The sequence below is a fragment of the Pteropus alecto genome, unplaced genomic scaffold (assembly GCF_000325575.1).
Source record: "Pteropus alecto unplaced genomic scaffold, ASM32557v1 scaffold75, whole genome shotgun sequence".
Lineage (NCBI taxonomy): Eukaryota > Metazoa > Chordata > Mammalia > Chiroptera > Pteropodidae > Pteropus > Pteropus alecto.
Genome location: NW_006440638.1, coordinates 21249145 through 21266626, shown reverse-complemented (window position 1 = coordinate 21266626; position 17482 = coordinate 21249145). Strand labels below are relative to the sequence as shown.

Sequence of the window (17482 nt, the reverse complement as noted above, 5' to 3'; positions counted from 1 at the left end):
TTGAAAGAAGCAATTTTTCCTCATCCTCAACTGGTAAAAGATAAATTGTGAAAATCTTTGAACAACAGAGATCTACTCAGCCTGGCATCAAGGATCAAATCAAGGGTAGGGCCATTATATCACTTTATTAAAACCTATGAAAGATTAATATGCTTCCTAGAAATCATTTCAGGAGGATAAAATACTTCAAGGAAAACAGATTAAGAGTGTAGCCCTCTCAATTAAGCCTGATAGGTTCAAGGATACTACAAGTTCAGAAAGATATGACCAATGTTGGCTGTGTCTCCTATTTGGCTGTGTCTCCTACTTGTCTCCTATTCTTCAGTTTCTGAATGGAAGTATTTGCTCCAATAATCCTGGTCTGGTAAACCCACTACTATAATACTGGTTGTGTGGAGGGCAGATAACTTGTCTTTCCAGTTTGTACGTCTCTGGATCAAGAAGAACTTCCAAATTTGACACAGAAACTATCATGTAACACCTAGCATCCTGAACCTTGAGTCTAGTTCATTGATTGAAACTTTTAGGATGTCTCCCTAGAAGGTAAGAGTGTATTTTATGTGTATGAAGGAGAGTGAATAACAACATATATGATGACTAAAAGGGAAAATTGCGGTGGTCATTAGTGTTACAGCACCGAATGAGCACTCCTTACCAATCTTTATTGGACATGCAGCATGAGAAAGAAATATACTTTTGTTTTTAAGCCACTGAGATGGAAACTGGGGGGTAGGAGGTGCTTGCTCCCTAGCCTACCTAGCATACAAAGTATGCTGAGTCTTTTGATATGCAAATTTTGGTTGCTTTATTAGTTATAACATCTATCATTGGCAGACAATGATAATCTATCATCTTACCCATGTCTAACAATCATCATTTCATATGTCTGAATCATTTTTTCAAGAAAAAATTTCACAGGCTGAAGATTATGTATTTTGCAGGCTTCATGAGCACATTCCAAAAATTCCTAAAATAAAAGAAAAATGGAATGCATTCCTATAAAATGGTATTATAGATCATGTCACACATCATAAATGTAGACTTTTCATCTAGAAATTAGAAATTGTATAAATTATTTCTTAAAACTTTAATTTTTCATTAAAAGGAGGAAAAAGTAGAATTAAAATACTTTTAAATTATTAGTATTCCCCATGATAAGTTATTAAAAATCATAGCACCATAGCATAAGTCAAGAATGTATATTATAACCTGTGGAGTGACCATTGATGTAAAACTAAAAAGCCAAGAGAGATTAATGGAGGAATAAACATTACGTAAAACCCCCAAAAAAGTCAGTAAAGAAAAAACAAAGGAATATAGTACATATTAAAAAGTAAAGATAGTACAGTTAGTTTTTTCTACAGTCTTGGCTTCTCTCAGCTCAGCTGCAGGTGCACTGAGCTGCTCAGCAGCACACCTCCCAGCACTGACTGACTCCTAGCAGGATTTTTCAAACTGAAATCTATGGATCCATGGGTCTATTGCTATATTCAGGCGAGTACAAGAGTTCTCAAAGAGAATGTTAAAATTTTGTATTTTTCTCTTGATTTAAAAAAATCATATTAGCATATCCTGCATCATCCTGATAATCAGTTGATCACCAGGAAGACCCATTGATTAGAGGGTTGGAACTTTCAGCTCCACTTACCAACCTTTGAGTAAGGAAAGGGAGTAGGGCTGAAGTTTGAGCTCTATAAAAACTCAGGAACGATGAGATTCAGGGATCTCCTGGTCTGGTGAACATGTCAAGTTGCAGGGAGGGTGACATACGCTGAGGGCATGGAAGCTCCAAGCTGCCACCTCTCAATACCTTAAGGGCCTTATACAACCATTCCTGAGTTGTATCTTTTATGATAACCAGTAAACATAAGTAAACTGTGTTCCTGAGATCTGTGAGCTGTTCTAGCAAATTAGCAAATCTGTGGGATAGGAGTCATGAAAATCCCTGAAATACAGGTGGCCGCCTGGAATTTGAGGCTGTCAGAAAGGAGAGCAAGTCGTGTAATTAGTCTAACACCAACTCCAAGTAGTTAGAGTCAGAGTTGAATTGTTGAATACCCAGTTGGTGTCTAGAGAATCAGAGGTTTGTTTGTTGATGTTTGAAAATATGCTAGAATCACTTTAATTTAATCTGACATTATCATAGGATATATAATAGTATTTGAGTTTAAAGATTAAAAACAAAAGAAGGCTAAATAAAAAGAAAATGATGTCTTTAAGCCAAGTGATACTCTAATAATATAAAAGCTCAAAGAAAAGATTTTACAATAGTATCAATAGATAAAAGGGGTGAAAACTGAATCATCATATTGATATAGGAAAGAGGCATGAGAACTACATATATTGACTAAATGTTAAACCAGGTTGTATTCAAAACCTACAACGTGCTGCTGCCAGATGACTGGAAACCTATAGAACAAAGTAAAATTCATTCTGGGATTACTAACAATTTACCTATACCATGAAAGGAAAACAGAGTCTTTAAGTCATTACCCTACACAAAATAAACTCAACCATTTATTCTCTACAGCCTGAAGCCTGACCACAGGGAGCCTACAGAACAAAGGAATATTCCTGCTTGGATTATTAACAAACTATTTACCCATACCATGAAAGAAAAAAGGGAAAACAGAGGCTTTATGTCTTACTCTACACAAAATAAACCCATGCAGGAACCTATAGAACAAAGGCTGAGATTGCTAGCATACCCTTAACACTGCATACCTCCTGCCTTTCACTATATACTCCTACCATCAAAGGAAAATAGGGAAACAGTCTTTAAACTATAATTCATAGACACTAAAAAGGACATATAAACAGAATTCCTCAAACATTCAGGGTCAGGCTCTCTCATTCTGTCTCTGAGAGGAGACCATACTCCGTCTATGGAGCGTTATTCCTTCTCCAATAAACTTTCCTTCTGCCTCTAACTCTGGCATGCGCTTGAATTCTTTTCCGCATGCAGTCGAGGACCCTCACTTTGTCTCTCAGTGCAGGAGTTGAGTCCTCATTTGTGGGGATTCACCCCATCCAGCCTTAATATGGCATATGGTATTTGTATAACCCAACCTATACACATAACTTAAAAGAATTTTATTTAGAATTCATAACTTTGCTTAGATTAACCTAAAACCCACTTAGATCATACTAGATTTTATAGGTTTGTGTAATCATGTCCTATAATTTGCTAAGGCTTTAACAGAAAGGCTGAGACTTAATTAATTAAACTCCCTTTCATATCTATGCCATCCCTGACACTGATGATCGCCAGAGCAGTTTTTAGGAACAAGCTCAGGATAATTTGTAAGACCAGGGGATTGATCTGAGCTGAAACCTCCTGAGGCCAGCCCAAGTAGCTTGGAGGACCCTTTAATGACCTCCTCATGAACTTTTCTCATTATATACTAAAATCTCCTCCCAGAAGGCAGAAATTTTCCACCATTTGAACATGCCATGTGTGTAGGCATGTTTTCTAAATGCTCATGTGAAGGACAAAGGTCATCTTGATGCTTATGCATGATTTCTCTTTAAAAAAAGACAAATCTGATCCTTTGTTCAGGAATACATCATCTTGGGAAGTGATCCCCTGTGTGTCCTTGCGTGCTGGCTTCCTTCTCATAAAAACATCTCAAGAGGTGTCTTTTGGCTGGCAACTACTGAGTAATTAGACCTGGTTCGGTCTGGGGACAGTTTATGCAAGCTGAACTCAAAAGAATCTTCACTGTACATTTTACCATAGAAATTATCATAATGTAACAAATTAGTTTTAGCCACACATCATCTTTCTCATTAAGTAGAGACTGTTTTGTTGTAATTACTTTAAATTTTTATTTTTATTTTACACTATATAACAGCTATAAACAGCAGACACTTATTCTTACATGTATACATATGTACATCTCATTATAATGTCTATAATTTAAATGGAATTGGAAATGAACATGGTTTGTTGCCTTTAAAAAATAAAGCCAGCATATTATTTAAATTTGAAAAACAAATCCTTATGTTAACTATGTTTTACAACTTTCAATTTACCATCTTTTTTACCAGTGAAGTACACAACAATATTATAATATATACATAGTGGTAAGTATTTTAAATCACAAGATAGGAAATAAAATACTTATTCTCTTAAAACAAACATCTTAGACCTGAATCTTGTTAATCCTGATATCATATAAGAGAAGGTACTAACATTTATTCATTTTCATTAAATAAAGTGGCCATAATAGGAGTTTATCTTCCAAATAGAATAATTTCTCTCATTTAATAACATTTTGCAAACTATTGAGTCATCAGATAAGTGTATTTGCAGAATAAGTCATTCTCACAGATTTACTTACACGATAGTCAGCTTCAGGAAGTTTAACACCAGGAAATAAGTCACTGGTTATTCCAGCAAATAAGGGTATATCATGTGATAGAAACTTTGGTTCATTTACATCTTTAATTGATCGAAGAAGCTAAAATCATCCAAAAAGTGCAATATAAGTTCATTGCCAGTATTTGCCCTCCCCCTCCCCATGCCAAAAGTCAAAGTTTCTTTTACATTGTTCCATTGAATCCCCATACCAGAGAGTCAACACCATGCTTATCAAGCCAAAAGGTCTTTATGTTCGTATAAAGTATAATGAATAACATAACCCCAAAACTATCATTTCAACCCCATAAAAAAGGCTCAAAGCAACAATTCTCTTATTTGCCTATTTGTAATTCCTGATCAACCTCGCTAACAAAAATTATCTTTCTACTGAAGCTTTCACAATGTATGTACTTAATACTTACAAGTATATCTTCATTTTCATTTGGAAATTTTAATTTTAGGTTTCCAGCAGCCACTAAAACAGCTTTTACTGCTCGCATTCCATAGTCATAATGAAATTGCGATGAGAGCTGCTCTGAGCAAAGCCTATAGGTCATTACTATCTTCACAGACAGAGGTTTTGCATTCAAAAATCCATAGGAGTAGAGAGAGATTTCTGCTATGAGGGCATAGTTTGGAACCATCATAGCCACTGTTCTAAAAAGAACCTAAAGTACATAATAAATGAAATATATTATTTACGTAAAGGAAACCATTTTCAAAGCTGAGCATAAGTACCCAAAGACAATGTGTTGATATTCAAGTTTATTCCCCAATGTAGCACCTTTTCCTTAACTCTGTACTTTTTTCAGTAGCACTTAAATAGTATTACGTACTTTAACATTTTTTAAATGTCTAGAAAAGTTTTTGAAAGTTTGCCTTACAGTAAATGGAAAAGGTAAAAGGGAGATTGCAAAAATATGTGAGAAAATTATACCATTTTGAGTAGATTATGCTGTTACTTTTGATTAACAAATTTATATTCTTAAAAGTATTACCTTAAGATTGTCTGGCAATTCAGAACGTCCTGCATAGCCAGGATTCATGGTAATAGCTACAAAACAGTTTGGATTGAGTTTAAGTTCTGTCCCTTCAAAAAGAAACACTTCCAGCTTCTGTTGAATGGCCCTCTGAATGCAAAGGATCTGTTGAGCTACCACTGACAACACTTCCAGCTCAATTCGATTAAATTCATCAAAGCAAGCCCAAGCACCAGAAGAAGCCAATCCTTTAAAAAACTATGAAAAGGCATCACTTGTTAAAACAAATATTTAACCTTTTAAGTCAAAATTGAAAGTTAAGTTTAATAAAAGCCCTAAAGATAAAAACAATTTCTTTACCCCTAAAACCAAATTTCAAGTAATGCTTAAACCACATTCAAGTAATGTTTAAACATGAGTTAGCTTCAGTTTATCCCGGTAGACCTAGCTGTAAGTTTAATATGTAACTTACCTTTCCCATTGCTAGATAATCTAGCCCGTCTGAACAGTTGAACACCACGCACTGTACAGCAAGGGCTTTAGCCAAGTCCTTGGTGGTTTCAGTTTTTCCTGTGCCTGCTGGCCCCTCTGGAGCACCTCCAAGATTTAAATAGAAGGCACCTATCTGAAAATAAAAATACATGTGTAAAGAAATCCATGCTTAACTAAAAAAAAAATTATAATAGAAATTGCTTACAAAATAGATTTAGATTTGTAGGTGCAGAGAGGCAATAATACAATTATAGTGTTAGGTTAATTTTTAACACACAATTTTCTAGCTGTATAAAGAAAAAGTAGTTTAAAGAGTCCAAAAAAAAAGTGAAAAGGTATCAAAATCTCTTCATCTGTTAATACTTTATATGTATTCCATTTGCCTTTAAAAACAGAGAATCTAGTTTTGAGGTGTTAACATTTGGTCAGAAAGATCAGAAAGGTTTGATTAGAAGTGGTTGTGGAAAGGATTATAGAGTTCAATAATGACAATCTCATGGCTAGCTGCAAAGGGAGTAAACACCTGAAAGTGAGTGTTATAAATGGCTGCCCATCAGTGGGAAAAGAAACAAATGACCTATTACATAATTTTTTCAATGATTCACCCTGGCTATTGAGTCTACTCTTGGCATTTTCTCCATTCCCATGACACTCACTGTTCTATACTTCTTACCTTGCATTACAGTTAACTGTGTGCATTAGCATTTTTTCCTCTCAATTAGTCTTTAAGCTTCTTAAGAGCAACATCAAAAGTATGAATTCTTTCTAGGTCCCCACGATGACTAGAGCAGTGGCTAGAAATTTTTAGAGGCATTTAAATTACAGTCAACTAACTATGGAGTTTTTTCATGAAAACAACTATGACAGTTCATGAAACTTAACTCCTTTTAGAAAAAATATGGTTAAGGGACACAAAGTTGTACATATAGGGAGGTAGGAGTATATGGGAACTCTCCTGTACTTTCTGAATAATTTTGCTATGAACCTAAAACTGTTCTAAAAATGTCTATTTTTTAAATCATAAATAAACCTATGAAAATCACAAATGTTTTTACATTTACTAAAATAAAATATTGACAGCTCATTAAATAAAGGCAATATCAATGAAATTTTATCTATCTTAAATTTATGATAAATGCTATACTATTCAGGTCTATTAATTGCTGGAAACTTCAGTATCTCCCTTCTTTATAATTTTAAGAAAATGCTTACAAATATGTTCCTTTTATTATGGAAATTAATATACTAGATTTTTTTCAGTCTACTGTTGTATATAAATGTTTAATGTGATTCTGATTTTCCAACTCAAAGTTGTTAACTTCCACCTTACAAGTGTTCACAGTTTCTGATTTCACAGAGGTCCCAGATGGATATAGAACCTTGAGATTCATTCACTCAACACATATTTAGGGAGTAATTATGTACTTGTTCATCACTAGAGTAGAAAATCAGACAAACATGATCCCTGTTTCCTGAGAAATTAGAGGGTTTGGCAAAACATTTTATTGCAGATGCATTAGCCCCACTCAGATCCCCTTTACTGGCCATTGCATCCATCCCTCAATTGCTGTGAGCTACCAATAGCTCACAACTGTTCTTTTCTCCTGGGAATTGCCCTCAACTAATAGGTACTACCTCATCGGTGAATGCCTGATTACTTGCACCCCTAAGCCCAGAGGTGACCCATAGCCAATGACAATAAAGGGATATAAAAGCCAGACCACTTGGTGTTAAAGTGGATACCTCTGTGATGCCATTAGTGTTCCAAAGCCCCATAAGAGATTAGGCTAAGGCTATACATCTGATGAAACCACATCTTTTCTTAGCTTTACCCCCTGCTTTCTTCACTTTCTTATAGGTTTTTTTTTTACTGAGAACATTCTTTAGTAAATCATTTGCCCAAGAATCCCCATTTCATCTCTGCTTCTAGAGAACTTAACCAAAGACACTTTAATTTTACTTACTCAGTGCAGGTATTTCTTGATGAACCTCCTCAGTTTCCAGGTAGGTTGCCAGATTTAACAAATAAAAACATAAGATGCTCAGTTAAATTTGAATTTCTGATAACAATAAATAATTTTTTAGTTAAGTATATCCCATGCAATATTTGGGACATATTTATACTAAAAAATTTATTCATTGCTTATATGAAATTCAATTTTACCTGAGAATCCTGTATTTTATCTGGCTTTTTCCAGGGTTTTTTGTTTGTTTGTTTGTTTTTTTAAGTGATAGCTCTACCTTCCCTAGCTTCCCAACAAGCACAAACCTCAGTACCAACTCCCTACATTTCAGCTCTCTTTCCTATTCAACAGAACTAACGTGGAGTTCCAAGGCCCAAATGTACTCTCCTCATCTTCCTGTCGTATCTCCCAAAACTCCACTGCAAAAATTGATACCATCTTTGAAGCTCCAGTTTTCTCTTTAAATCTCCAGTATCTTCCTTTTTCTAATTACCCCCAATCAGAGTGACTCACGATTTTCAAACATTATAATCCAAACACTTTTGTCTTCTACAAAAGCACCCAGGATTAAATATCTGTACTATAATTTTATATAAAGGGAATTTGGGATTAGGAAGGAATAGCTGTATTCAACTATTACAGATAAGAAAATAAAATGACAATAGCCATATTAAATTTGGACAAGAAAATATACCACCATACCAAAAAGTAATCTTTAATGTATGAATTAAAATAATTTAAATGCATACCAATGTTCTGTAACACCTGTCAGTTAGAGGAGTAATGACAAGTCGAGGTGAGTTACCAAGATATTCATAAGCATATTTTACATTGCAATTAATGATACGAACTCGAGCATTCTCATATTCCCAATAATATCTAAGCTGAGCAAGCCATTGGAAATCTGTATCATGTGAGACACCTAGAAAGAATAAAGTAAAACAAGACACATAATCCTGAAATAGAAATAATTTGAAAAATAGAATTTTAATTTTTATAATAGCAAATATTAAAATAATTCATGCTTTCCAATTTGTAGAAAAGATCATATAAAATAAATTCTGTTTAGAGAGAAAAAGACATATAGTATAAGTTTTTGTTTCTAGAAGCTATTGATATTTTATCTTTAATGTTAAAGAAAAAGTCACATACCCACATCAATCATGTCCATGACCACATCTCTAGCATGAACATCAATAGTAACCAAAGCTCCCAGAGTAGTTCTGGTTTGTTTCGACAGTTTTCCTCTTACCAGCTCGACGATATCATTTAGTTGATTCTGAAGCTCCTTATAGTATTTCCTTAATCCCTACAAAATAAAAAAGTAATTAAACTAATGTTAAATAGTACTTAAAATATGTATTTTATATATTTACTCATACAAAGCAATTGACTTCATAATATCTCTCAATATAGCAATGAATTATAGAGTGATTTTGTCCACGCCTAGTATGAAATATTAATAACAAGTTTTCAAAGAATTATAATTTTAATGTTACATGTAGACATTGGAAGGAAGACTGGCTTTGTGTAGGTAAGTTAACCAAGAAACAGAGCATACAGAAAAGAATGTTATTTAAAATCAAATAATGCTTTACCTCTGCCCCACCACTTATAACTTCCTGTGTCTCAGAAGTCCAGAACATTTGAGAAACACAAAGTACAACTTGGCCAGGCCACTCTCGAACCCAGTCTCTTCTTGCAGATTCTGGGTAAGCCTGAATAATTAAAAAGCATTTCTAACTTTAAAAGATTACAAAAGGAAAAAAAAAGGCTAAATGTCTAATAGTAAGGAAGTGTAATATTTGGTACATTTGTAGCCTAGAATATCATATAGTCATGAAATTTTTAGATGACAATTTATAAAAGACCTGGAAATTTTTTATAAATTATTTTTTGAAATATTTATATAATTTTACATTCCCTTGCTGTGGGAAGTTGTCAAGTTTTGTACTTAGAATAGCCATTACTTCTATTATAAAATATAAAGCTTTTATTAAACAGTAAAAAAAAAAATCAGTCTAATAGATTATGTACATTGATGCCAAGATTTAATTGAAAAGGAGACTACACAATTTGGTGAAAAACTGGACTAGTAGTTAGAACCCTTGTATTATTATTCCATAGCCATTCTAAAATTTTGTATCACCAAAGTATATAATTTGAATAATTATACATTTGTTCATTTATAATTGAAACATCTGTGCTTTTGAGTTCAGAGTATACTTTCATATCTTTCTAGCATTTTTATGTTCAAAATTCATTTAAAGGAATAGGAATGGTTAAAAAATAATTTGCTTCAAAAGTAAATAATAGCAGATTCAAATTATAAACTAAAAAATGCAGAACAAAGTTTGAAGCTGATGCAAATAGAAACTATATTTTAATACAACACTATCTTTAATATAAGATAATAACACCATCTTCAATATGCTTTCAATATAAACATAAGGATACAGACATATTATTAAAATCCCTTCTAATTAGCAATATTTGGAAATAAATGTAATGACAAACTAACCTAAGCTTCAAAGAAGAATGAGTTTCAAAGAATGAATGAGCCATTGCTAGGTACGTAGAAGTAAATTTTATACTTATTAAAGAAAATACTTTCTTGGAAAATGTTGATTCTTTATGTCTTTTAGTTTGTTTAGTTTTATAAGTAGAAAAAAGAAAGAAAAAGTCAAGATTTATCTACACGAACATTGAAGTTGAACAGAACAGCCACTGCAAGAAGATGAGCTGCATGGACTCAGTGAATGCAAAAGGGTACCTCACTCATAAAAAGTGGATATGAGGCTGCAATGCCTTTAAAAATGATTTTTTTCTCAACTATATGACAAACTGTTCCTTTGTGGTCCCCAAAGCAGAAATATACTGAAGTTTATCATTCAAAATTAGGTGAACTGGATTAGTATAAGTGGGGTACATGTCGTGTGCCTAGGTGTTTTATTTCTTTCAAATATATATACTCTTTTAATGTTTGTTCATCTCATTTCAACTTATTAAGTAATTAAGTGTAAACAGCAATAAGTGACCTAGATCATGCATTTAACACCCACGTTTGTGGTTCTTTTTGATCCCAGGGCCTTTACACAGGACACCAAGATGCTCTTCCATTTACTCTTTACCTGGTTAATTCCTACTTATCCTTTGGGTTTCACTTTCAATTTCACTTCCTCTAAAAGCCTATCATTAGAACTGCCCATTCTATATTATATACACCTTATTATTCTTCCTCATAACACCTTTTTTCTTTTGCAGCACTTAAATCACATATCATTAATTTTTACTAATATTATTTAAATAATAATGTTAGAAAAAATAAAGAGTGAGGAAAATAATAAATGGTTTAAAATAGTAAGAACTTTAAGTATTAATTTACTGGTGCCCATTCAAAACCTTCTAAATCATTTATAGAATATAAAATATACATTAAATTCTAAGAAACACACCAGCCTGGATGCAGCGATCACATCATGAATACTCCGGAGCATTAAATCTTCCACTTGAATGAGCCACTTTTCCACTGCACCTCGTGCTGCAGATGTGGAAATAAGTGCAATCAGCTCCACTCGCTCACCTTCAGAGCTATACATGGCCTTAATGTCCAAATTGGGAAGGAACTCCAATTTAGCAATGCCTTCAAAGCATTTTTTTAAATGAGGCTGAACTCTAAGAGGATCTTTGGTCTCTGACAAAATCTCTAACATTTCATCATTAGATAAGAAGAAAAAACTAGGGAAAAACAGGCAAATATAAAAGCTTTAGTTATAATTCATCACATATCACACATAAAATGCTTCTTATTACAGCACAATTGAATATCCATCATACCGAGGGAAGAAAAGTCGTTTTTTTTCAAGATATGCATTAAGCCCTTTCATAATTTTCTCCAAAAGTTCATTGCAGTTCTGTAGTTTTTCCAATAAACCTGTTAAAGAAGTAGCAGCAAGAACCTGAAAGAGACACATTCATTCAGTTCGGTATTTATATACCACATGTAATTATAAGATCAAATATTTATCTATATTATATGTCAAAATGTTAAAATGTGAAAGTTTATGAAAGTTGTGAAATTTTTTTATCATGTAAAACTATTAAAATTTAATAAGTCGTAACTCTTCTCCAAAGATGCTACTTACAAATGAGAAGTTATGACTATCTTGCATATTTTCATTTCTTCTATATTCTTTTGAATGATGTGGGAAGAGTCTGTTAGGTTGGTGTGTGATGTAATTTTTACATTTACAACTGTCAACTACAAACTTACCAATCTACATGTCTAAGTTGGCAAACTACATCCCACGAGCTAAATCCAGCTTGTTATACCAGTATTTCTTTTATTTAGTTTTATGAGGTATAATGACAAATAAAAATTGTATATATTTAAGGTATACAACTGGATGTTTTGACATATGTATACATTGTGATACCGGTTTTTGTATGGCCAACAAGCGAAGAACTATTTTTACACTTTTAAAAGGTTGAAAAAAATTAGATGAAAAAAAGGGTGAAAATGTCAGTGTCCACAAACAGCTTATTGTAGCACAGACACGTCCATTCAATTACGTATTGTTTGTCTACTTTCATGCTACAATGATTGCAGAGTTGACTAGTTGCAAAACAAACAAACAAGCAAACAAACAAAAAAAACCTATTCACCATCTGGGCCTTTTCAGAAAAAATTTGCTGACCGCTGATCTGCAAGAAGTCATGTCTCACAAAGGTTCAACATATAGGCAAAATCCTTGCAACTCTTAAATATCAACTCTCAACAAGTCCAGCACAGCTACTTTTTCATCCAGCACTGAAACAAACTATTTCTTAAGTTGAATACTAGATATTTTTAAAAAAGTATATGTATATCTATGGACTTTGTATACTACATATATAATAAATATATAGCCTGTCTTTCAATGTTAGACTCACACTCAACAAGGTGCTATACTTACTAGAAGATACACATAGCAAGTGAGACCAATTAAGAGAACTGCAAATTCTTTTCTCTCTTCACTCCCAAGTATATAGTCATTGAGTAGACTGTCAGGTGAATTACCTACACCTCGCTCTCATTCCATCTTATTTTATGATTTATTTTACAAGAGAAAGGGAGCAGTGAGTGTATATCGTACTAGTGAGTTAAATGTATATCTGAAGCAGCTCCACTAAATAAAGAGTTATAAGTAGTGTATCTTATGAATTTAAAAGTAAAGTATTTTAATGCTTTATGCTTTCTTATATTTTTTCTGAACTTTTCAATTTATATACAATTAGCAGGTTTTATTTTGTAGTTGAAAAAAAAAAGCCAAATGCTTTCTTTAATGGTCAAAAATAAAGGTTCCCTTTATTTTTAAGAGAGAAAACAAACACTTCACCTTTGGGTCTTTTGCACAAAACTTCATAATATCCCTCCAATGTCTGTCTACTGTCTGAAACTGACGTCCTTCTTCTGGCATCTGTTGCATGATATCCTCTGAACAAAAAATGGGCTCCAAGTACAGCCATTGAGCTTGTACTTTCAACCATTCATCAATTGTTTCTTGTATTCGAATCAAGCGGTCCTCCCAGGCCTTAATGAAAAGCATAGTTTACTAAATTCCAGTTATTAAAGAAAAACTAATAATTATAGCAAGAAATATTTACTTAAAATTTACTGTTATTTTTAAATCAACGCACAACAGCTCGAGGTCACTTATGGGTGCCTCATGTGGGTTTAGAAAAATTCGAGGAGATCTGAATTTTTCCTAAATCACTGGAACTCACAATTGGAAATGACCGTAGTTATTTTGACCAATTTCTTAATCCCTAGGTAAACCACTCCAAGTCCGAAAATCACCCAGGAATATATCCCACTCTCAACCAGTGGTTATCAACCTAGAGGCTATTTCCTATTCACCCATTCCAAGGGACATTTGACAATGTCTTTCATTTGTCACAACTGAGGGGGTGAAGGTGCTATTCATATCTAGAGGGTAGGAGCCATGGATGTTGTTAAACTTCCTACAATGTACAAGACAGTACCACACAAAGAATCATTCAGCCCAAAATGTCTTTTGGTGCCAAGCTGAGAAACCTTGCTCTACATCAACACAATTGGGAAAACAATCAAAAACTAGGGCGGGGGGAGTCTCCTTACTCTCACAGATCTCCTATAATTGACAAGATATTTCATTATCTGAAGTCACTCATAATTTCTCTTCAGTTCCTAAATATGTGGCCTAAGGTCCTAATGTCAAGAGATCTGGCCCCATATTTTTATTGTTTATAAAGCTCTAAGTGAGCATTTAAATTTAACTTATAAATTCTCCTTTCTTAGACAAGAAGTTTCTTCAAAAGACATAATATCTATCAGGAAAGTCTAGGTCTGCCTGATTCATAAGAAAATGTGCAGCATTATGTCCGTTGGAAGAACACAATTCCCCAAATACCGAGAGCCAAGGTATTTCATGAAAATACCATTTATACTTAAATTAAAAGCAGACTACCTTGATTTGAATTCCAGCTCTGTCATTTACTAGCTAGACGAACTTGAGCAAAATACTTATCCTTTTATGCCTTGGTTTTCTTATTTATGAACACAGATAATAAAAGTGCCTACCTTGATGGCCTAAAAATTAAATGGATTAGTAAATGTAAAGTCCCCGGAGCAGTGTCTAGCACATAGTTAGAAATCAAAAATATAAGGTGAAAAATCTATTTGTTTTTTGTCTTTTCCCCATTATATGTAGTCCCTAGTTAGAATTTTGATACTACCTATGAAAGTATTAGTTATTATAATTTGTTTGCTTTCTGTATTTACTCACATCAACTATAAGGGTATCAAGTAATCTCATAGTATCAAATATCATGTTTTTCCTCAAGTGGAAAATAATTCATTAATTATTCTAAAAGACCCTCAAGCTTGTTGTTCACAAATATAATTAAAGCATGGTATACAGAACTTCGCAACAAGTTAGAAGAATATAGCATAAAACAGGGTCTGGACTGTCTAAAGTTAAATAATACCAATTGTTTTCCTTCCAACTCTATCACTATCATCAGAGATATTTTTAAATTAAAACATAATTTGTTCTTTTTAAAATTATTAATGTCTCAGAACTATTCTATGTAGCTGCACATTAATTTTTTAATATCCCGCTCTCAACCAGTGGTTATCAATCTAGGGGCTATTACCTGTATTTCTCCAAAGCTATCCAACAAACTGACTTATTTCCACAAGAGCATATATGTAATAAGACTAAAATTTTTACAGATGACCATGAGCTATCATATTTAACATACCTTGATCTCTTTTTCAAATGGTTTAATGAAAGGTGAGCCTCTCATTGTCTGAGTTTTTATAATTTGATCATCAAGGAGAGCCTGAATCTCATCTACTGAAGAAAGAATATAGACTCCAGTTTCACGATATAGACTTATGTGAAAAGCAATATCATCCCAAGTTTCTATCATTGTATGCATGGCTTTCTCTAATGAAAATTCCTATAAAGGAGAAAAGAAGAAAAAATGGGATGGAGAAGTAAAAATCTTATTTACTAATTTGACTTTCCCTAGTGAATTCAGTAAGCATATGATGCATTACACAGTCTTATAATCTGTGGCAACAGTGCAATTGTCTTTGAGTTAGAAAAGTTTTTAAGCAATTTAAAAATTCCTAAGGAGAATGACAATGTAGTTTTTAAAAATTCACCTGCTATGAAAACTAATGCTGTCAGTATTAAAATAACCAACAGAATAAAGTACCTGCTGGACTTTTCCTGAAGTGGCCTTTCTCCAGTCTATAGTATGAAGATACTTTCTGTGTATCTCAAGAACACTAGAAGGCTATACTTACTCTATTAGAACACATACACATCATATGCCACACACACATCCATCCAGTATTCTTAATGGAAAAATTGTATATCAAGACTAGCATAACATACATGCATATCAGAATGTGGTAAAATTAAGAAGAGGTCAAAGGAGCCATTTCTAGTCTGGATTCAGGACAAGGAAGCAGTATAGAAGCACACGCTTTGTGGGGGGAAAAAAAGAGAGGTCTTCTATCAGTTTCCCCCATCTCCACCCACTGCTGTCCAGTACTATACATTCAACCACAATTGAACTATTATTTGATTAACAAACTTATCAAATAATATATTTCAGTAGATCTTCACATTTACCTTGCTTGCGCCCGCACTTATCACTTCAAATTTTTCCAAGTATGGTGTAAGGTTTAATTTTAAAACTTTTCTCAGCGTAGTTCCAGAGTCTGGAGTCAAGTCATAGCCTAAAATTTCTGATATCTGCTTCCAGTGGCGTGCTCTCATTCCTGGATTGCATAGAATAGAGACAGTAGGGATGTATTCCTGATGGTGAAAATATAAATAATAATGAGTCACTCATTTGACTTCCATACACATACACTTGAAATTATTTAATGAATTTAATGAACTGAATCAAAATCCCAATTAGATTTGGAGGGGGAGAGAATCTAACAAAATGATTCTGAAGTTCGTCTGTACAAATAAAAATGTAGAAATATGCAGGAAAATAATAAGAGTAAAAAGGAAGAGGGGGTAAATGATATTAAAGTATATAACAAAACTATGATAATTAAAATTGTTGCGAAGGGGGAAAAATGGCATAGATGATAGAGGCTTTGTTCATCCCTCTTGCGACCAAATCAAAGTTGTGACAGAAACATGGAGCAGATAGCAAAGAAAGTCACCTGGGATCTAGATGAACAGAAGCACTACAACTAGCGAGAGAAATAATTAACCAACCTGCAATGGTAGAAGGTAGGAGGGGGCAAAGACATGAGACTGCCCATTACCAGGGGCTGAGGGGGACAGAGGCTGCAGCAGCAGCAGCCAACAGCTGCAGACACCTCATAAAGGGGCCATGTCCATGAGCGGACTTTCACAGTGATAGACCTGCTTGCTCTGAGCACTAGCTACGGGTCGGCTGCTCAGGGGAGCACTGAGAACTTACAGGGGGACACTGAGTTGTTGGAGTGAGGGCTGGAGCAAGGCTTTCTCCCAGGCAGAAGTGCCAGCGGTATCCATTGTTCCTCTGTTGAGCCCTCCCCACCCTCCCAGCACATGGATGCAGCTGTGCCATAGCTGAGACATCATCAAACTGGATAACAGAGGTTGCTCTGCCTAGAGAATTCCCTGAAACTCCACCTCCCCCAACTCACGGCCCCACCCAATCCACATCTAGGTGTGTCCTCAGCGAGTCAGGTGCTCCCTGCTGAGCAGCGCCAAGATTCACACTGGTGGCAGCTGGCCTTGGTTTCTGGTGTGGTTTCTTGAGTCAACTGTAAGCACAGCATCTGTGGATTGCTTGGTGAATCTTAACAGGTGGCTCTGGAGGGCATAAGCTGGGGCTAAACTTGGCCTGCAGCTGAACCCCTCTCAGCACTGTGCCACTGGACACCTACTTCACAAAGCCACACTAATAAGACTGGGAGTGTTAGGAGCTTTGTTTAGTACCTAGAAACAGACACAGAAAGGCAGCCAAAATGGGAAGACAAAGAAGCAGAAATCATATGAGAGAACAGGACAGAGATCCAGGAATAATGGAGTCAAGCATTCTAACAGGTGCAGAGTTCAAAACACTGGTTATAAAGATGCTCAATGAACTTAGGAAAAGAGTAGATGAACTCAGTAAGAACTTTAACAAAGAGAAAAAAA

At 34.3% G+C, this 17482-nt stretch overlaps 1 protein-coding gene across 1 annotated transcript in view; it reads right to left on the bottom strand.

The window, feature by feature from the left end:
• DNAH12 (dynein axonemal heavy chain 12) overlaps nucleotides 1-17482 on the bottom strand; it is a 200616-nt gene that overhangs the window by 111394 nt on the left and 71740 nt on the right. Inside the window, 13 exon segments of the mRNA XM_025050737.1 lie at nucleotides 858-967; nucleotides 4344-4463; nucleotides 4786-5031; nucleotides 5362-5601; nucleotides 5816-5968; nucleotides 8549-8721; nucleotides 8952-9108; nucleotides 9398-9517; nucleotides 11255-11537; nucleotides 11637-11758; nucleotides 13178-13372; nucleotides 15084-15284; nucleotides 15968-16153. Of these exon segments, the coding sequence (XP_024906505.1) occupies nucleotides 858-967; nucleotides 4344-4463; nucleotides 4786-5031; nucleotides 5362-5601; nucleotides 5816-5968; nucleotides 8549-8721; nucleotides 8952-9108; nucleotides 9398-9517; nucleotides 11255-11537; nucleotides 11637-11758; nucleotides 13178-13372; nucleotides 15084-15284; nucleotides 15968-16153 (2306 nt within the window).